The 22,117-nt window shown below is 38.1% G+C and overlaps 1 protein-coding gene and 1 long non-coding RNA gene across 3 annotated transcripts in view; both read left to right on the plus strand.

The window, feature by feature from the left end:
- The window catches only part of RFT1 (RFT1 homolog), a 32,084-nt gene extending 27,119 nt beyond the window's left edge, over nucleotides 1-4,965 (plus strand). The window contains exons 12-13 of the mRNA XM_063291873.1: nucleotides 2,992-3,241; nucleotides 4,095-4,965. Coding sequence (XP_063147943.1) covers nucleotides 2,992-3,241; nucleotides 4,095-4,262 — 418 coding nt within the window. The 3' untranslated portion in view covers nucleotides 4,263-4,965. The remainder of the gene's footprint in view (nucleotides 1-2,991; nucleotides 3,242-4,094) is intronic.
- An 8,854-nt stretch (nucleotides 4,966-13,819) lies between these two features.
- LOC134492258 (uncharacterized) lies at nucleotides 13,820-18,478 on the plus strand. Of its 2 annotated transcripts, XR_010067412.1 has the most exons (5): nucleotides 13,820-14,181; nucleotides 14,437-14,598; nucleotides 15,071-15,167; nucleotides 17,719-17,785; nucleotides 18,379-18,478. It is a non-coding gene; the product is annotated as an uncharacterized LOC134492258 (long non-coding RNA). The 2 variants fall into 2 exon arrangements; XR_010067411.1 differs by lacking the exon at nucleotides 14,437-14,598.
- The last annotated feature ends 3,639 nt before the right edge of the window (nucleotides 18,479-22,117 follow it).

Below are 22,117 nucleotides of genomic sequence, written 5' to 3' on the forward strand. Positions count from 1 at the left end.
ACTTTTTTATCTGCGTGACATCTTAAGCAGCTCTCAGTTGCATTATTTTGAGTGATGCTTTATGTAAACTTACAGCGATACAATAAAGTGCTAGTCCTGATCGATAGTTCATAAAATGGCATCAGGAACCTAGTGAGAGTCTTATTAAATATATAATGTGCAAAACCCTAAAATAAGCATAGCCATTAGTATTTACTCCTCCACCGTTCACTGCTATGGGAAAACAAATGAAGTGCTGCATTTGATCCCAGTATTGGAGAATGTGCAAATTCTACTCATTCTGCTTGATCTTGGGTGGTCTGATCTCTACCAATACCGATCCCCAAACCTTGTACTCACTCCACAGCTTCTGCTATATACAATTATTCCTTCCATGAAAATGAGATGCATTATAGGTAAAATTCTAAGTTTCAGTATGAGGGTTAGCCTTTAAAATACAGTGCAGCAGCTTCTTGGAACATAAGGTATGGCTCAGGTCTTTCTGTTGTGGCTGTGACCTAATTTCAGTCCTGTGACTGGCACAATAACAGCTGCCATTGATGGCAGCCTACCTTTACTTTGCTCTGAAACAACTGCATGTTGGGGAGGTCGTGCCTGAGAGTTGTTTATAAACTTTATAAGTAAGTAACACTTGTGAGGCAGCTCTTCAATGCAATCTATTCTGTTTTTCTTCTGGTGAAGAGTTCTGGTGCGACATATACTAACTTTATTGACTAAGGATACATCTTGTGAAGCAGTAGCTGAAGTAGATTTACCCTTGTCAGATATATCTCAGTCATATTTAACTTTATAGAAAACCTATCCCACTGAAAACAAATGATTAACTAAATGTTTTGACATTTTGAATTACATATTTAAGATAATATAGGCTGCTCTGCCAATTCATGTCACTATGGAGCTGAGTCTTTCATAATTTTGTTTTAAATTGACTTTTGATCAAGTAAAATACATTTCAGAGAGTTGTAAGATGTGATTAATTGTAAACTCCCATACCAGTAAAGCTACCCTCTAGTGTGAAAGGCAAAACCTTGAAGATGCTTATTACAGCATTCTAGTTTAAGATCAGAATAATATTGAATTAATCCTCATTTTCGTGAATTCGTTATTAATTCCCATTTCCCATGCATGGGTATCTTTAAGCATTAATGAAGTTTCTTAGATAGTGTTGAATGTGAGAAAAGCAGAGACATTGGAATATTGAAAGAATATTTAAGATAATATTTAGGTTTGGTTTGTCAGTGGTGTTCCATAGCAAAACACTTCTCTATACATAAATGTGTAGGTAGAGAGAAGAGATGCTGTTATTAAATATTCCATTCCTAATTGACATAGATACTATTATAAACCCATATCCACATAACAGAAGTACTAATATTGACAGGCAATCCTTTAAAAACACACTTACCATTCAATGTGTATTTGTGGCTATCTTTAGACCTGATTCACTCTTCAGTTCAATCTTCAGGCTTCGTCAGCTTTTCATTTCAGAAATGAAGCTTTAAGCCTGAATTTTTTAAAAAAAACCTTAATAGCAATTTGAAAATTATGATGGTTGCTTGTGTGTTGCTCCTTATATCATCCTTTTTATATCCATCTCATATTACATCATCTGGTTTGGACATAATGCCAAACTACTCTTTAGTATAACGCACAAACTTTCCCTCTCTCGAAGTATGGCAAGAGATCAGACATTTTTGCCTCTTGTTTAATTTACATACTTTATCATTATATCTAAGTCCAAAACTGATGTTAATCTTTGAAATAATGGTTAGGGGACTAAGTCAGCTAAGGTTTGAAATTGGCTTTGTCAGACATAGTTTGCTATAGTTTAGACGTAGTCATAAACTATGCTTAGTTAAAAACAGAAATGAAAGCTTCTAACCTTTTTGAGGCCACAACAAAAGATAGAAAAGAGGGAGAAAAAAGATTTAAAAAGTCATCATTTAGTATTGTGTCTCAGTGAGGCTTGTATTTATAATAAAACATTTTCTCAATGTTCAAAGCAGTGCATATATTGTATCTCACATCTCCCTATAATGTGGATCTAATCTGTCTCTCCTTCGTTACGAAGTAATTATTTGGAATGTATTTTTTCTCCACAGTGTCAATAGGAAATGTGTTTTTCTTCTTTTAAGTTTTGGGGAGGTGGTGATAGATGGGAGAAAAAGATAAAAAGATTACAGGTAGTCCTCGCTTAACGACCACAATTGGGACCAGCATTTCGGTTGCTAAGCGAAGTGGTGATTAAATGAATCCGATCTGATTTTATGACTTTTGTGGTGGTCATTAAGCGAATCACTGCAGGCATTAAGCAAACCACATGGCCATTAAGTGAATCACGTGGTTCCCCATTGATTTTGCTTGCCAGAAGCCAGCCGGGAAGTTTGAAAATGATGATCATGTGACCATGGGATGATGCAATGGTCATAAATGTGAACTGGTTGCCAAGCGCCCAAATCATGATTACATGACCGTGGGGGCTGCTGCGATGGCCTTAAGTGTGAGGACAGGTTACAAGTCAGCTTTTTCAGCACTGTTGTAAGTCCAAACCATCACTAAACGAATGGTCGTTAAGTGAGGAATACCTGTAAACCTCTTTTCCCTTCTGACCATACCTGGAACATTACTGCTTTTAGATTAGATTGATAAGTTGTTTGGAAAAGGGCTGAACAAATGGATGGACAACTTACAAATGTACAGAAAATGAGCCAAACACCCCTTTCAACCCTTGAATAAAATTACATGGTTTAACTCGCTTCCCGAATCAGTCCCAAGGGAGCGATTGGGAACTTACTACTACATCTATGTTACAGGCTATTTCAGCTGGAGACTTGCTGGTTCCTAAAGCTTCTAGCCAATGAGGCCTACACATATGAAACCAGTTAGAAGTTTAGTTCAAGTACTCTAAAAATAATTCCATCTCTAAGTCAGTAAATTGCTAAGATGCTGAAATGTATAAAATATTTTCACTTACTTCATTTTTGTTTTTAGGTATAACTTTGTCATGCTGGCTTTGTCCTTTGTATTTTTGGGCATGTCTTACTTCTTGACCCATTGGCTAGGGAGCATAGGATTTATCCTTGCCAACTGCTTCAATATGGGGATCCGAATTATGCACAGCATCCACTACATCTACAGATATTTTGGACACAGTCCTTATAGACCTTTGAAGGGCCTTCTTATTTCACATTTCCTGCTTTTTGTTTATATCATCAGTGGAATAAGCACTAGAGTTTCAGAGGTGAGTGATATTGTTTTTTCTTCCAACTTTGTTTTCATTTGGTCAAAACAGGTAACTAAACTAACACTTTTTTCTATCATTTGGAGAGTCACTTTGTGAAGTGCCTCTTTAACCCACTGTGTCAAAATAGCTGCATCTTCTGAATTTGTCCGCTTAAAGGCCCTTTTCTGGTCTTATGAGCCTAGAGAGAAAAGTATCTTCTCTGGATGCCCACACATGCTCAGAAGACCAGGATGGAGTCTTGAACATACCAGACTTTCAACAGAGGCAGCCACCTTGATGATCTAGGGAGACCTTGCAATTGGCTTGCACAGTCCTACTGTTAAATAAACTGCAACACAGTCTTAATAAGCAAAGTGAAAACATGACATACTGCTGTTCCATGTACGTAGATAATACCCGCAAATACATCTGAATGAATGTGGTGTGTCTCTCCATGTACTTAGTATGTCTGCATAAGCTACAGTATGAAATATGTGGTACGTGATTCAAGTTTTTTTATTCCATACATTGTTCAGAAATAATCCCAATTGGATATAAATTACTTTTCTTCTTAAAATGACTTTAAAAGGTTTGAATAAAGCTCTATAGTGCTTGTCATGCTGCAGTGTGTCTAGCAGCTTCCATCCTGCCAGAGTTCAGAATGGCTTTGGATCTGGCACTTGGATCTGACACTTTTAAGTGATAGCTGAACTACCTGGAGCAGGGCAATTTTGCAAGAAAATGATTGAGGAGCAGGTTATAGTGTGTATGAAATACTAGCTTTCCTTTACCTTTGGATCAGAACATTAACCTGGAAGTAAGTTAGGTTTGCTTTCTTTGTCATAGTAATGTCAGTTTCTTTTCTTTGTAGGTGTTCTTGTGCTGTAATAAAGGGTGGATGGCCAGATTAATTCACGTCACAGTTGGAGCACTTTGCCTTACAGCAACTCTTGCTACGATATTTTTCACAGAGACAATCTTAATCCATTTTGTTAGGATGCATATTTTATCGAGATATTCCAAAGAAGGATTAAAATAATGTTAAACCTGTTTGCAAGTATTTATATAGTATGTATGCATTTGCTATAGGGGATTTGTATTTACATGTATAATTATTATACAGAGTAAAATAATTATGCAATGTTTCTGATGATTATTGGATCTAGTTATTGAAATAGACACAGTTGGTTAGAAAATTAGGTTTTGAGTATGAAACGTTTTAAACTGGCAACTTTGCCAGGTGCAAGCAATTTGTAAATAGAGTTGTTTTGTAAGTATATTTTATGCTGGAGGTTACTGCTGATAGTTAGTCTGTGTGTATGTTTGTGTGTGTGTATTGATTATGTGCCATCAAGTTGTTTTCAACTGCTAGCAACCGCATAGATAGATTTACTCCCTGAATATGTGTGTGTATGTTTATGTGTGTGTATATATATGGAGGGGCGGGGCACAGATAAGTAGCTGTTGTCCACTGATTTTATATTCAACTGCAATATATTCTAGATATGCTAGTCAACTGCTGTCTAAACTTGATGGCTGTTAAAATGTTAACTTCCCCAGACAGATTAAAACAGATTATCCAAAATGTTTTTCTGTCTAGGCAAAACTGTATTTTGGATTATGCTTCATTTTGGGGTCTCTTGCTTAACTGTTTGTGTAACTGAGACTTGACAGCACTGCTTTATATCTTCACATTTGCTCTATAAAATTCTTACAGTATTTATAAATATCTTTGGCATTGCCTCCATCTAATGTGATTGACCGGTATCGGGCAAGTGCTTGGCTGCATAAGTGGACAACATTTCACACCATGGGACTTTACCCATCTCTTCTCCTTGTCCATCAGTCCCCACGTACCACCAGAACTGCTTCAGAGGGTCCTGGTTGTTTGGAGTATCTTTTAATGATACACACGGAGGAATTTGAATGTGAGCCAGTGTGGTATAGTGGGTAAGGTGCTGGACTAGGAGTGGCAAGAGCCAGGCCCTACTTCTCTCTCAGGCATGGAGGCCAGTGGGTGACTTTGAGCCAGTCATTCTCTCTCAGCTTAAGAGTACCTACTCACACCAGACCAGTGAGGTAGAATGTGGTCCGTAACCTTCAGTGAAGAGGATTTCATTCTGCGCTGGATTGATTTGGGCTGATTATGAAAACCTGGGGGAAACAGTCTGGTGAAAGCTATTTTGTTAGTGGGAAGGGATAACTGGACATTACTCAGGGATTAAAATAGTAATTAACTGTGCTGCTAAAGTAAGTACAAAACCAAGCATATGGGAATTTCTTTTACTTAAATTAGAAAAATCATAATTGACTGTCATAAGGAATTTTAATTCACTTGCATATACTATTTAAATATTACAAATATATTTTATAAATATTAAATATTTGAAATATAACATGGAGTTTTATTTGCTTATAGCAATTCTATTTTTAAAAAATAATTAATATGAAGGCATGTTAAAACATAATATTTAAAGGGAATGAGGAAAATTATCTGGAAAATTGGAACAAGCAAAAGCCATAATAAAGTGTTAACAGAATAAATATGGAAAGATTTATATACTGATGTCTATAACTGTAGCATGAGAAGCATTAGTAACATAATGTTTAATATCATGATTGTCCTGCATCAATGTATAAAGCATAAAATTTAAGTGTTTCTGTAAAACATTCAGCTAATCTGTTCCCTTCAGTTTGAGGTGTTACATTTGAGTACCAAAGTTCAGGTAAGCTGTCCTGACTACCAGGAAACACACTGAGACAATGACTTGGTCTCTAATATTTATTACTAGTACTTAACAAGAATCCTAACAAACTGAGGAAGCGTGGGAAAAACCCAGCCATATAAACCCCGCAGGTTAAGGCGGTCCCAATCTGCCTCTTGGAATGGCTCACCAATTCCTCAGTGCTACACATGCGCTTGACAGTCTGGGTGGGAGCCCCCTGCTCGCCATCCTTACTCATGACATAAACCATGCTTTGTTAAAGTCAATGGCAATTATGTTTCATTATATTATTTGGTATAAATATTGTTAATCTTTATTGTGTTCAAGCTCCAGGAAACCTTGGAAGATACATTTGATTTGTTTTCTTTTTCTTTTTTAATAAATTTTATTAAGTTTCAAGAGAAGAGTAAAAACTACAAAAAAAAACTACAAAGAAGGAAAAAAGAACTAAAAAGGTGTGAAAACACAAGAGAAATTTTTTTAAAATTTACAAAAAGTTGTGGCTTCCGACTTTAAACAGCAAGGATATACAAAAATTTCCATAATCAATCTCTTATTCTATATTAAACCAAAACCACATTATTTCTATAAATCATTCCACTTCGGCACATAATAAAAATCACTAAGTACAGTTACTCTTCCCCCTTATATTAAAATTAAAAAAATTAATATAAACCTCCTAAACATCTTTCTCCCCTTCAAAAGATAACATGTATTTAATTATCCCCTTCCTACTACTATTCTATACATTTCTGTCTACTAAAATAAGAATCAAGTTAAAAAGCACATAGATTGTCTGCTATTATACTTGATAATAGAACAGTTTTAATAGTCTTAATAAACCCAAAAAGACAACTCAAAACAGTTACCTTAAATCAAATCCTTAAAACCATCCAAATAAACACATTTTAACCTTAATAATCTTAATCCAAATCTTTAAAAGCAAATGACATCAATCAAACCCTTAAAGCAAACCAGACAGACATTCTATAATCCTTAGCCCTCTTCAAAATAAACCAGAGCATTTACATATCCCCACAATGTGCACAGAGCTTTTCTCTTAAAAGAATCAAACAGCCTGACTGCCCCCCTCAAAACTTTCAACTTCTTTTCATGGCATCCCACCAGAAAGTCAATTTCACTTGTGGCTTGCAGATCTCTCTCTCCCTTAAATTTCTCCAACTGCACTATCCAATCTTCATCCAGCATCTCAGTAAAAATCCCAATCTCACTCTTAGAAGAAAGATTTCTATCACTGTTGAATTCCTCAATTTCATCCACCACATCCCCAGCCTGATGGCACATGTTAGATCTCATATTTTCCACAATGTCCTGAATATCTTGCATTAAAAACGTGGTAAAAGTCAGAAGAAATCTGTTCAAAATCTTGGTGGAAGTCAGAAAAAAATCTGTTTAAAATCCTCCATGTCTCACGCAGTAGATGATAGCACTCCCTAGGAGCTTAACCAGTGAAAGTCAAGGATATGAAAAAGTTCCAAAATGTATTTACGCAAGCAAAAGTGAGATAAGAAGGCAGTTCCCAAGGGAAAGTGGAAACAGATGAAGGTTCAAATCAGCCGATTCAATGTGTAGGAAGATGCTAATATCTTCAAATTTAATACAAAAATAATAACAGGAAGACAATTGTTTACTCTCAGTCCTCCTTTATACTTGGAAGGAGAATGAAATCCAAAACTTAAAAAAAATTTTTTTTTAAAGAAGTAATCCCAAAAATAACGATAAGCACCAAGAGAGCCAGCTTCTACTTGCTGTAGAAAGCCTCTCTTGGGGTACATATACTTTTAAAAAAATACAATTTGGTGATCTAGAAATGGGATGGCCGGTCTTAGTTTCCCTGTAAGGCAACAGTGTGACTTGGAAAGTGATGACATCCCTGCCTCCCAGCTGGCTCTTACCAGTTGAGCACAAATGCTGTTTGCGATCTTCTGGCTGCAAGGAGCTGTCCGGAGGACAGATGGGGTGATTCCAGGTGTTTTTCTTTATCCAGAAAACGTTTCTGGGCTTCAGGAGAGCCTGCATGAGCCCCAGAAAAGTTACCACACTGTCAGCTCAGCCTGCTAAGCCCGTGGGCACAGCTGCTAAGTCCACCATTCCCCACCGGAAGCCCACATTAGTTTTTTTTTTCCTGGAGTAACGAGTGAGTGGCATTTCCAGAAAGAGTGAACGGCTGATCCTTCCATGCCATTATTGTCCCAGTGCAGAGCCAGAAATGCTCTACAGTCTCTCGCACAATCCACACTGCTATTCCAGAGCACCCTTAGTTCTTTGTAACTTTGAGGGGTGCAAGGACTTGTAGGGTCAGGGGGACCTAGTAAACATAGTTTCCTCTCTGCTGCTCTTTGCTGGTAATACAGAGTATTGGATCATTTGAGCCAAGCTATGAATTTGGTATTTATAAATTTAATTCTAGTGTTCTGAGTTCATAACTGCTACATTGAAATGATCAGCTTTTGATGAACTGAAGGCCTCTTCATTCCTGAAAAATGTTTCCATGTACCTGTGAAAGATTGGCATGCACAGGATGTATTCAATATATGGTGGGTAGAAATACTGGCCTCTGTTTCCTACTATGCAATATATTGCTACAGCTGCTGCTACTGCTGGCAAATTTATGACTGTCCTTTAAACAGCCTTCCCAAAGTTGGCTCCTTCCAGATGTGTTTGATTTTAACTTCCATCATTCTTAATAAGCTGTCTAGGTGATACATTCAAAGGTGCACAGAACTGAGAGTGAGTTTGTAAGGATCAGAACAAAGCATTCCAGATTAGTTCTTTCCTTTTTTAAATTTGATAAAACCATCTGTGTTTGGTATTGCAATATTTAGTAACTGTATTAAGAACATAAATCCTGCAACCCAACACACTAGTGAATAAGCTTCTTTGGACAGAATAGGAATTCTAAGGAAATAATCCTACAATCATGCTGTGTGGTCTGGTCCAAGCAAGGCATTTAATGTTATTAAAAATGAGATTCCTAACTTAGGTGTGGTTATTAAAGTGTTAGTGGGACACAAGCACAGACTAACATGGATTAGTCACAAATATTCTAAAGGCAGGAAGGCTATAGATTGATTATGTGAAACTGGGGAACAAGGAGAAGATGAAGGCTTATATAACCAGCAACAATTTTTGAATCTGGTCAAGTAAGTGAAATACCAGTCTTTTTTCTGTACACACAAACATATCTGTCTGTCTTTCTAATACATATAATTTTGATATAAATGTTATATAAAATATATTTTAATAATCTATTGGTGTTGCTAATCAAACATCAGGCACAGAAATAGGTTTTGTGAAATTTAGAGGGGAGGCCGTTGCTGATATTAAATTGCATCCTCTCTCACTGTTCATTTATTTAATGATGATCAGTTCTACTATTTCATTTTAGTTTTCAAATGAAAAGCAATGGAATATCAGGGGAATGCAGCAATAATGAACCAAATTGATTCATTAATGAAATACTGTTTTAATAGCTATATTAAGAAGCTTGCTTTAAAACCTGTAACAATGAAGGAAATTGGTTCAAATGATGTCTATTTTTTACATGTAGGTCTCTTTCTACATGGCTAATTCATGAAAATGTTTACATTTACCAACTTTTTCCCTGGGCAAATGTAGCTCTTGAGCTAATCTGCAAATAGAAACCATTTGGCAGTACTTGCCTGGCTGAATGAATGTTAAGGACAAAATCTCTAGTGCTCCTCCGCTTAAAAAATTCACATGACCTTGCACTTTTCAAAAGTTGATTTGGTTCTGAAACAAAGCAAAGGGTTGTAGGGCTCAGCTGGATATACTGGTACTAAAGAGATTTCTCATGCAGTTGGGAGGATGTTTTTCCTAGCTATTGTGACCAGTTTTGCCCACTCAAGGCTGATGCAGTAATACCTTTGTACCTGAAGCCCATTGTTACCAGGTGCTTTGCTAATAGCAGCAAAGAACTTGGTGGACTTCCTCCTGCTTGGTTGTGGATTTTGATAAATCAATAAGTCAATGCCATATAAGTAAAATCTGGTCCATCTGTGCATATATCTCCCTTCTTGCTTACCTTGACTTCCAAGGCCATGATAGCTCATAAATCTAGGTGGACTCTATAAAGCACAATGCCCTATGAGTTCAGTACCCATATAGGGGTTTGAACAACATAACTATACTAACTAATGACTGTGTGCACTTGATGAGTCCCAAAAAGGACAAAACAAATCGCACATCACCTGATGGTCAAGAAATGTGTAAAAACCAATGACTGGGACAGCTTACAAATATGGTAAAACAGAATTCAGCATGTAATTCACTTCACATCTGGAGGGTAGACTCCAGGTTAAGACTGATCTTGATTGTAGGTAAAGGTAAAGGTAAAGGTTTCCCTTGACGTAAAGTCCAGTCGTGTCCGACTCTAGGGGGCGGTGCTCATCTCCGTTTCAAAGCCTTGGAGCCGGCGTTGTCCATAGGACACTTCCGGGTCATGTGGCCAGCATGACGACTCGGAACGCCGTTACCTTCCCGCCGAAGCGGTACCAATTAATCTACTCACATTTGCATGTTTTCGAACTGCTTGGTGTGCAGGAGCTGGGACGAGCAACGGGAGCTCACCCTGCCGCGCGGTTTCGAACCGCCGACCTTCCGATCGACAGCTCAGCGGTTTAACCGTAGTTATGGTTATTTCCTGTCATTCTTCTATTAACTGTAAGTTTAATGACATGGAGTGCAGAGGGTACCTTAGCTCATTTTCTGCATAAAAATTCTCATAAAAATTCTGGCAGATTTCAGAAAAAAGAAGAAAGAAAGCCTATCAGAGTTTTAATCCACTTTGCACTCACAGCTCATATGCATTCAGTTTGATATCAAACATGTCTCTATTGAAAATGTAATTATTCTTTTGAATATGCTGGTTTTATTCCTCCAGTGTTCTGCATCTAGCAAAACCTTGAGGAGTGGAACCCATTTGTTCCAACAACCTACGTGAGGCTGAGTAAGGCAGAGACAGAGCAGGTGCTTGAGAGCTAATTTCTAATCAAGAGAATGAGAAGCCTTTATAGAGAAACAAAAACAAGCTGAAGTATCAGTATGAGAAACAATGGAATAATTATTTACCTAGGTAAGAATAGTCAGCTTAATTTGTGGGAAATAAGGATCTCCTTCACACTCCACTGTAGCTGAAGAAAATAGATGGTGAAAACTTCCATTTCAGGCACACATTTGTCCTTTGCCAACAGACAGCTTTACTTCTCATTGAACTACTTGGAGTACCACTGAACTGAGATGTTAGCAGATCATACACAACTCTTCAGCTATCTTGAGTTATCCAAAGATAGAGCACAAGGTGATCCTAGCCTTATCTTCCTCAAGCCTACCCTGGACAGTTGGTGCTTTGCTCTGGAAAGAAATATTCCTTGTGAGAGCTGACGGATTTTACTTTCCAGGGATTTTATCTTTTTTTTTTCTGTTCTTGTCAATGGCACAGAAGGATGATAACAGTCATTTGTCAGAACTTCAGGGCCCATTTTTCTGGTAAGGCATGTTAGTGGTTAAGGCAATGGGCTAGAAACCAGGAGGCTGTGAGTTCTAGTCCCGCCTTAGGCATGCCCAACCCACCTCACAGGGTTGCTGTTGCGAGGAAAATAGGAAGAGGAAGGAGTATTAGATATGTTCGCCGCCTTGAGTTATTTATAAAAATAATAAAGGGATAAAAATTAAAATAAATAATAAAAATAATAAATAACTCCAAAGGCCTGTATGTAGCAATACCTAATCTGCTGTGGACTGTAACAGCAAGAAATGTGAAAATTAGCCTTTCTCACATTGGTATTGTCAGATGTCTCGAAACTACCTTTTTTAGACTCCCCTACCTCCTGGCTGGGAATTCTGGAGGTTTTAGTACTGGGACATCTGGAGGGTACCTGGGGAGTTCACTGCTTACCTTAAAGCTCTAATTGGTCCAGACTGGCAGGTGGAGTGACAAGGGTGAAGTCATTCAGAGCAAGGATGAGCATGTGCAGCCAGATTCCTCGTTTAGCACTTAAATGAAGTTAGTACTTTTGATTACATTGGATATCAGGTTCATTGTCTCATTGGTAGGGGCTGGGCTTTGGGTTCCTGACCCTCAAAGTCAGAGGAGGCTGCCTCACAATGTGATCATATCAGTGTTTAGCTTCATCTGGGGGCAGCTGTTGTGGTCTTTAGATAGATGGTGTCCTGTATGTCTGATCTTCACAGTTCTCTCAACCACGTACTGTACATGAAGAATTTCCATTAAGAAACAACTGCTTTGAGTTGATGCTGGCTAATCAGTGTTTTTCACAGGGTTATTTGTTTCCATAGTCAGAAAAGGAGGACTGTATTGATGTGAACTGTCCTAAAAACAGGATGTGATGCTGTTGCATAATTGCTTTCTTTCATTAGCTTATTACTCATTGCCTACCCTGTTGGAAATGTGACTGGAGCAACAGGTTTTATACTTCTTTTCTAGAAAATCAATGGGAGGGAGAGAATTTATAACAAAGCAGCAGTCGTGGTTCATTCTTTATTCAGTTGTACTCTGTTGGCGTTCAGGTTGACGTTTTCAAATGTTTAAGGCCGTTCAAAATAAATGCATAAAAATGAACTTTTCACTCTCATTGATAACACATAGCCTACCTTTCTTACTCATCCTTCTTCCTGAGAATTAATCCTAGAAATGCACCATGAGAGAAAACAAAAAAGAAATGAGTCAAAAAGGAGGGCAGGTGTGGTTATACAGGCTTCATTTACTCAGCACCTAATAAGTCAGTAGGTCTTTGCTAGGTGGCTTTGAGTCAACTCAACAAAGTGCTTTGTGTTGCAGAGGCAACACGGTTCTCTATGTCCGGGCAAGCAGGTGATGGGGTTTGCCTCAATAAGGCACTGAATAAGTGTTACCTTGGCTGTTGTTTCTTGCCACCTCCTCTGTCACTTGCAGAAGCTAGAAGAAGCTTCTGTCCAGAAGCTACCCGGATGCAGACATCTCTTCCGGATCTTGCAAGCACTAGAAGATTTTGTGGAGTGCTGGGAGAGAGAATTGAAGCAAAAGAAAACCAGTGGGGCAGCCCATATTGGAAGCGAGCAAGATATTGATAGAAGATTTGCACAGCCCTAAATAGCAATTTTTTAAAATTATTTTTAAACCTAATGTGTCATTTAATCCTGACCTTAGTGAAACCATGGTTAGAATGTAGCACCTTAAAGGCCATTTTTATTTCAACACTTTTCAAACTTCCTGCAAGGCCATCTCTGTTTTTCCTGTTTGTTTTCTCTTTCTGCTGGGTAAGCAGGAAGGTGGCTTTTAAAACATTCTTTAAAAGGAACCAGGTCATGGAGGGTGTCACTATGCAAAGTGCCTGCCTCCTAGCAAACCTGGACTGGCCTTGGTTTCCTGGATCATCTGGAATTAGGTATCAGCTAACTACCATGTCATGGTTCATGCTAGAGTAGACTACATGCACAAACATGCTTAAAGATGGTGGTGGCCATTGTTTTTGTCTAATCTAGAGGTAAATGTTCGGAATTTTGAAGTAAATCAGGAAGAGTTTACTTAGCACAAGCAGTAGTAAAATAATTGTTCTTCTTTCACTTCAATTATATAAGTAGTTCCTTTCAGGTACTCAAAACTTCTTGACTCATAATTATTTCGCTTAAAGCATATGTTTTATTTGGTGAGGTTGTAACAAAATACAAAACAGATTTTTCAGTCCTGAAGGCTGCCCACCCGAGCTATAAACTGCTGGTAAAGTTTGAAACAGCATTGTGCTAACATTTCCGGTACCTCACAGGGTTGTTGTTGGGAAAAAATGGAGGAGGGAGTGCTCTGCTGCCTTGAACTTGTGGAGGAAAGGCAGTGTTCTATATCTAACAAATGAAGCAAATGTTTCAGATTATACCTACAGTAGAATAAGTAGTGGCAACATTTGGGTTTTTGATGATTTTTGATGATAAGTTCACACATTCCTTTTCATCCTTGCAGCAGTAGTTATGCATGCAAGATGGTTTCTTACAATCTCAGTGGGATCCTTCCATGTATGGACCCCATGAGTAAGGTTTGGAGTGAATCAGTCTGAACATATTCCATCTTATAATGGTCTTTCCATTTTTGTTTTCAGAACTGGTCCTAACCCTTTTAATTTTATGAGCTGGCATTATCTTTAGGGAAAGCCTTTCAAGATGAGTGAGCCAGTTTGTTTGGAAAGAGATGAAACCCAAGTAAGGCATGTTAGCTCTCCGCAAATATTTATCTAATTCTAGTCTATATGTTTGTTTTTTAATTTGACAAGGCAACATTTGTGTAATGACTGAAACATAAACCAAGAAAATGATGTACTTGAAGTCAAAGGGTGCTAAGCAATTACACTGTTCTGATAACAAATTGGTTCAAGTCGCCAGATTTGAAGTATGATGTTTAAGAGTATATGCCCAATCATTTTCATCAATTTCATAAATTGCTTCTGTGGATTTAAGTTTTCCTGCGCCTGTGAATTAGGTGTGAAGAAAATGCAGCCACTGAATATAATGTTACTTATATTGTCATAAAAACATTTGCTGCTGTCAATGAATTCTGCATGGAACAGGAAAGGGGAAAAAAAAGATATATCACCCCATCTGTTTTAGCTATATCATCAGGTAATACAGGCATATTGGACTGGAAAACCTACTCCCTGATTTAATTGCTGATCATAAAATATTTTGGAATATTGTCCGTTGATCAGCTACAGTATCTTAGTTTTGCTGGGCAAGAAAGGGAGGCGACACAATCCATGAGTTTGTTTATTCATTCATTTATTTATTTATATTTCCAATTTAGTCACCCCCATCTCACTCAAAGAATGACCTATAAGTAAGTTTGCACAGATCTGTTTGTAATATGTGCAAATTGGCCACTAATCATACATATAATTTACAGTGGACACTTATTGTCAATTACATGCTACTATAAAATACAAATATTAACTGTCAAGGTTCATATACTGAAATGCAACATATGAAAGCTGTCAAGTGTTTATCTGGTGGCAATTTGAAGGAACAAAGGGGCAGAAAATATTTGCTTTAGATTGGTTATTCTGCTTATTCTCTACCTGTCTTGTATGTTTTTCAGGCAACTGAAATCTATTCCCTAATCCCTGGCCAGCACAGCCAATTCTAGAGCTGGCTGTGAATTATGGCATACATCTAGAGGCCACCAAGTGAGGAAGGTGGGTGCAGAAGAACAGTAGCAAAATAATATATGTGCCTTGAAGGGCTTGGCCTGTTTTATTGTTCAGGAGGGAGTGGTTTTGCCTTGAACCTGCTGTATTTGGTAACTCTGCCTTTTCTCCACAACTGCTTTCTCTCTCCTAAGAGCAATGGCTCTTTGCCATCTTCAGTTCTCCTTTTGTCAGTAGTATAAATATATATTGATTAAAGTCACATTTTTCTCTTTAAAGTCAATAACCTTTGAATAACATTAGCTGGAAACTCTAACAAACATGTCCAGCGATGGAGTGTTTGCTGAGGTGAAAGAAGCACTTTATGTAGAAACTTCCATGAGGAAATGTGGATCAATCTTAGATTCAGGGCTGTTCCAGGTTTCTCCAGGTAGCCAAGATGGAGATGATGGGATGTGGCTTAGGTCTATTGGGGAAAGTCTGGCAGCAGCATGCCAGCAATGTGGTCATTAGATCATGTGACTGGATTTGCTAATGTGGTTATTTTCATTTCCCCTTAATGCAAGAATACATGGGGTTAATTGCGTTGTGAGGATATTAAAATGGCTTCCCTGTCAGTGAGTTTAGCTGAAGGACATAGCTCTCCTTCAGTCCTATTGCTAGGCAGGTCAACCATCTGGGGGCACAGTTGTGGCCTTGCAGAAAGTGCTGAATGGAACATCAGGCTAATAGTTACATTTCCCCCATGATGTATTTTCTGTGATATAGGAGTTATGGGCAGCACATTGTGGGACATTTTAACAGGTTGACAATGTCAGGGGATCTAACTGCTCAGGCCTGCCATTGCTGTTGGCAGCATGCCAAAACTGAAAGATGTTCCTCTCTTATTACTCTAACATTTACTTGAATGTGCATATACTAGCATGGAACCTATGTATATAAACATATTATATGATATTTTTGAGGAACTTCTGTTTTTTGTTTTAATAGAATCTCTGGGACGCGGTGGCGCTGCGGGTTAAACCGCTGAGCTGTCGATCAGAAGGTCGGCGGTTCGAAACCGCGCGGCGGGGTGAGCTCCCGTTGTTAATCCCAGCTCCTGCTCACCTAGCAGTTCGAAAACATGCAAATGTGAGTAGATCAATAGGTACCGCTTCGGCGGGAAGGTAACGGCGTTCCGAGTCGTCATGCTGGCCACATGACCCGGAAGTGTCTATGACAACGCCGGCTCCAAGGCTTAGAAACGGAGATGAGCACCGCCCCCTAGAGTCGGATTCGACTGGACTTTACGTCAAGGGAAACCTTTACCTTTACCTTTACTGTTACCAAAGTGCTAGTGTTATAAGTTCCATTCACTTAATTTCAGTACCTTTCATATAAGAGAGCTTTGTTGTCTAGCACATTGTGCTCATTTTGTGAAGATGTCCTTTGAACATGGGGTGGGGCAGAATATGCACGCGTCTCTATAATCCAGAATTTAGCTTGTTATCAGGTTTTTTTCCCCTCCCCTTCCAACCTTACGCTTGTGTAACAAATATTAAGAACGTGTGAAATTGCAGAAAAGAGATCCTGGTTTATATCAGCATGTTCCTTTCACTTCCTACTGAATTTTTCAGAAGCTTTGTCTGAGAATACTTCTGTCATATCCAGCTTGAATTTGCTTTTGGTGAAATTGTGATATTGTCCCCAAAGCCAGGAAACAGAACTCATTCCAACATCCAGAGAACCAGTGTTTGGGTTGGACATTGCTTGCTGCCTTTTGAATAGTCACAGGCTTTGAATCTAACCCACACTGCAAAGTAGTTTGAATGTAAGAGTTGAGGAGTACAATGGATAAATGGTGGAGTAAAAAGTATGTCTGTGTCTGTGTGTATATATATCTTCCTTGATTCACCACTGTATGTTTCTGTACCTAAGTATGTATATTCATCTTGGCCCCTACTTAGACAAGTAGGATTAATGTTCTGAGTGCTACCTAGAGATCCTTGACAAAGGATAGCTTTTTGTCTTACAAATGTTTTGTTTTGTTTTTTGTTTGTTTTTGCCATCCTGTTGGATCGTATTTGCACAGAGGAAAGTTAATCATTTGAAACACAAAAGCAGCATTCTGTTTCTTCTTACCCATTCATTTTTTTAGCCAATGTTCATTTATTTCATTAGTTTACTTCATAAAGTAACTGCATAAGTTACCACAATGGAGCTGCAATAAATTATATTTACTGAAAATAACTATGCAATTAATTTTCAGATGATTTGGCTGCAATGTTTTCCTATATATAATAGAATTATTCAAACACCCACGAACATTTTACATGCCGTACTGGAGTGAATTAGATCAATCAAAAATTAATTGCTTCCAAAACATCAGCACAGTCTTCTGGGATTCGTTGAATTTCAATAAGTCACAATAAAGTCATAATAATTGATGTAGCATGGAATGCTACAATTGCCAGTTGCTCATAATGTAAGTTTTATTAACTAAGCAGACTGGGTAAAAAATGAAAGAAAAAGGGAAAGAAAAAGAAGTTAAATATCAGGTAGTAGCTATTGATGTTAATTTGATATAATACATCATGTTTACTCTTTGCTTGTGTTTAAGATGCCTGTCCATGGAGATGATTCATAGGAGATTGAAAATATCTACACATTCTCAGAAGCCTCTGAGTGTGAGTACAGCCTTTGCTGATTTTATGCTCACTGTACCCATCTGTGGAGAGCTCTTTCATTATCTGCAGTGCTTCCAGTGTTGTTTATCCACAGCCACTGCTTTGCATAAAGCCACTGGAGCTCCTTTCTAGAAGTTTCTTTGTTTTTCTCTGCTACTCCTTACCTGCTGAAGGATGGATAGCAGTGGCACTAAAGGAGCTCTTCACCCAGGATGATAGCATTTGTCAGAATGAAAAGATGCCACAATAAGACTCATTTTCAGGCTTGTATATTCATTTTTAAACATTCCGTTTGAGTCTATTACACCTATGGAATCATAGCTATAGGAGATCTATTACTGCAATAGTTGGATATCTAATTTCTGTTATTAGTAAATTTATTGTTATTCGCTCTTGAAAATGCAATTACGTGAAAGCTGTTCCATATCAGACAAATCAAGAAATAATGCTGCAAACTCTTCCAGGATTGCGCATGAAAGGGCCAATGCTGGCTGATCAATACCTTGAAATTTGGGGGCTACTAAGATGCCAAATGAACTATAGCTCACTTCAGGGGAAATATTTATTTCAAATGATACTTTTAGTCTACCTAGAAAGAACTGAAGGAAGATACTCTGCATTTGACATCTGCCCACATGCTGCAAGGAGCTAAGTTGACTGGCCATTATTACCTTCTGATATCATGTAAGTGCGTTGATGTTTGATATTATGATACTAATGTAATTATGTAAGCAACTGATACTAATTTGATTATTCACCTTATTATAGTAGAGAAATTATACAAGATTTTCTGAGTGTATGTATGTGAGTCCTCCATTATTTGAAACAGTGTCTGCCTACAATTTGCTTAAAGCTGTTCTTTGAAAGGAAAGAACAGAGCCATTGTAGTCTTTTTGTTATCCAGTGTTAATAAAGCCATCAAATGTTTGTAAGCCTATGACTTGATATATATGTGTTGACACTGAAAGTAGATGAATTACTTGGCTTTTGATTTTATGTCCAAAGCTGGAATCCCCTAGCTCTTGTTCTGTGTTAATTAGACTTCTATTGATATTTGTTGGGGTGTCTGTGAGGTAATGATTTTCAGTACTGAAGATCTAACAGAAGCAGCCAGATATGTGGGGATGGTGAAAGGTTGTGTCTTTCCTGTATGTTTTCCCCACCCAGTCTCCAGCCCAGCATGACTCATATGCCCTTAAAAGGCCTGATGGTTTCTATTTGAATAAACTGTTTTTAAAAGTTCTTTCTGGTTAGTTTTCCAAAGCTAGCCTTTGAGTCAGTTCAATTTTTGTACTTTTCCTCAAATATAACGAATACTTTATTTTAGTTTTATTGCATTACAAGGTTGAAACTTGCCACTCCCCTGCCCCAAGCTCAGCCTGTCTTTAGTTTGAATTAATATTCTTCTCTCAATTTATATATCAGATCTTCAGCAGCTTTCAGGTGAATCCATATGAAGCTGTTTACTTGTGGTGATGTAATAGTATGTGGAAATGACCTTGGGAGACAGGTGGAAGAGCCACAGACTAGACAACAGTCAGATAAAAGGCAGCTGAGTCCGCAGAAGGAATGTGAGCATGACAAACATCTCAGAAGGGACCCTCCCTAGTTTCTTGGGCTGTAAAGGCAAGCAGGGAGAGATGTACTTTCAGACTTTCAAGATTCTGTTAATGTAACCTTACAATAAAGTTAGAGCTAGTACTTCTGGGTCTGCTTCTTGGCTGGACTACCTTGTAAGGCTGAGAGGTAGATAGCTAGAAATATTCAGGTACATTTCTTCTACCATTTGGTCCCTAAATTAAACTACTATACTCTTGGTAATAGAGCCAGTTTGGTGTAGTGGTTAAGGCATCAGGCTAGAAACTGGGAGACCATGAGTCCTAGTCCTGCCTTAGGTACAAAGCCAAATGGGTGATCTTGGGCCAGTCCCCCTCTCTCAGCTGTAGGAAGCAGGCAAGGGCAAACCACTTCTGAAAAATCTTGCCAAGAAAACTACAGGGACTAGTCCAGGCAGTTGCCAGGAGTCAACACTGACTCAAAGGCATAAACAAACAAACAAAAAACCAGTTAGTAATATATTTAGATTTAGTTTCTGGAATACTAGGGGAATGAAATTTAGGTCATAGTAACATAAGGCTGAGTGGAACCTGTGGCTGATTTTGAAAAGCTAAGTAGGGTTGGACCTTGTTTTCAAATTCAAGTTTAAATTCAAATTGTTGGACCTTGTTAGTATCAGTAGGAAATTAGCAGGAGTCTCCCAGGACTGTAGACTGGGAGATCAAAACCACCCTGGAAGATGACAGAGTTAAACCATTTCCATATTCACAAGAAAATTACATGGGCATGCCTGTGGAATTCCCAAGAACTGAGCTTGACTCAAGGAAACTAATGTTATGTGTTGCTTGATTATTTACTTAGTTACAGGTAGTCCTTGTTTAACAACTGCCTTGTTTATCCATCATTCAGTTATGACAGTGAGGAAAAAGTAGCTCTATGACCAGGTCTCATATTTATGACCTTCGCAGGTCTGTAAAGCAAAGGAAAGCTGAAGTAAGATCATAAGCACAGACAGTTTCACTTAGTGACTGCTTCACTTAATGACAAAGTTGCTGGTCCCAATTGTGATCACTAAATGAGGACTATCTGTACTTGTAGATAGTTGCTGTTTGTTTTTTCAGTTATCTCTTGGATTAATTGTACTGTATTTAAAGCTTATTCTATAGGTCACTGGTTTTCAGGAATTTGTTACCTGCATCTACATATATTTCATTGCTGAGTCCACATGTTTCATATTTATTTCCTGATAGTGGTCCTTTCTCCTTTCCACCATTAGTTCACTTGGCTGAGCTCAGTAAAGCTACAATTCTTCTTCTTTACTAAAATGCTAAATTGCCACAGTGGGAAAATGATTAATTCTACAACCCTTGCCACAGAACCAAAATGGTTTGGAAACTAATTCTTCTAATATATTACATTTCCTCAGAGGTCCACAGGTAGGTTAAGATCTCTTTGTCATACAACTAGTATCTCTACCCCTTTCCTCTCCTTTCCTTTCTTCTTCCTTAAACCTGACCTTTAACTTAATCATGCTGGTGAACGGATAGACATTTTTGTATTCAATTCATTAACCACGTTTTTGCCCGTGAAAATCTGTGGGTCAGCGCATAAACATTCGGTTGGGATGGTCTCCTTTGTCTTTTGAATCGCACTGACTGAGTTCAGCTGCTGGACAGCTGCTCATCCACTCTTGCATCAAACATCTATCAAATGGGTGGTGGGAAATTTGTCCTCATTTGCATTATAACAGCTTCTAACATGATACAGTAGCCACTTGTGGAATTCCAGCAGATTCCAAATGGAAGCTGTATGTGAAGAAGCAACAATCTTTTTTTTTTAAAATAGCTTTGAGTGCTGGTGGGTTGCTTCTGCTGGGATCTCATGTGGGGCCAATATTAGCTACCAGTTACCTGCAATAGGGACAGAGCAGTCTTCCCAGATGGTTGGGAACTGCAGTTTCCTTTTTGGCTATGAAAAGTACCTGGTGGGGAAAGTTGAAACATATTACACTGTTCAATTGCTAAAATTAAGTATCTCCTACTCAGAGGGGAGGCTGCCCAGGAACCGTGCAGACATCTGTCTTGCAGGAGCTATCCATATCATAACAAACATCCACATGTATCACTGAATTGATGCTGTTAAAAATCAAGTTCTTCATTTTATTCTTAACAATAAAATATCAGATGTGTTCTGGCATTTAATATTTCATAACTTTATATAGAGATACATTTTCCAGGTGGGGGGGAAACCATAAAACCGATTTGCATTAATTTTTAATGGAAGCTAGCCCTTCTAGTATTAGGAAAACTTTCCCCTCAGTCTTGAGTATGTTCATACACTTCTGTATTATCTGTCAGCCTGCCGTTAAATGAATATACTGTAGAATTTTTGTAGAGCATCAGTTGCCTGTGTGAGACATAATTTACAGGCCAGCCTTGATGCTTCCTCTGCTAGCAAATAAGAGGTTAAGCCCTGATCACTGGTAGTATAAGAAGTAAGTTGCAGAGATGTGATTCTCATGCCAGTGCTTCAGAATAAGGTGCCAGCTAGTTTTTTTGTAGCATGACTAGCCTTGGGTTATCCTGTGGAGGCCTGAGGCTGACATTTCTTATCATGAAGCTTGAAGTGGTGAGGTTTTCAAAATTATATTTCAAGACACAAGATTTTGAAAAAAAATACTTATTTAAAGAAAAGAATGGATTTGTCATAGCTGCTTGCTTTAGCAACTGCCAGAAGAATTTAGTTACTGGCATTCGTGTGCCATCATTCAGAATT

Source organism: Candoia aspera, chromosome 2 (assembly GCF_035149785.1).
Source record: "Candoia aspera isolate rCanAsp1 chromosome 2, rCanAsp1.hap2, whole genome shotgun sequence".
NCBI lineage: Eukaryota > Metazoa > Chordata > Lepidosauria > Squamata > Boidae > Candoia > Candoia aspera.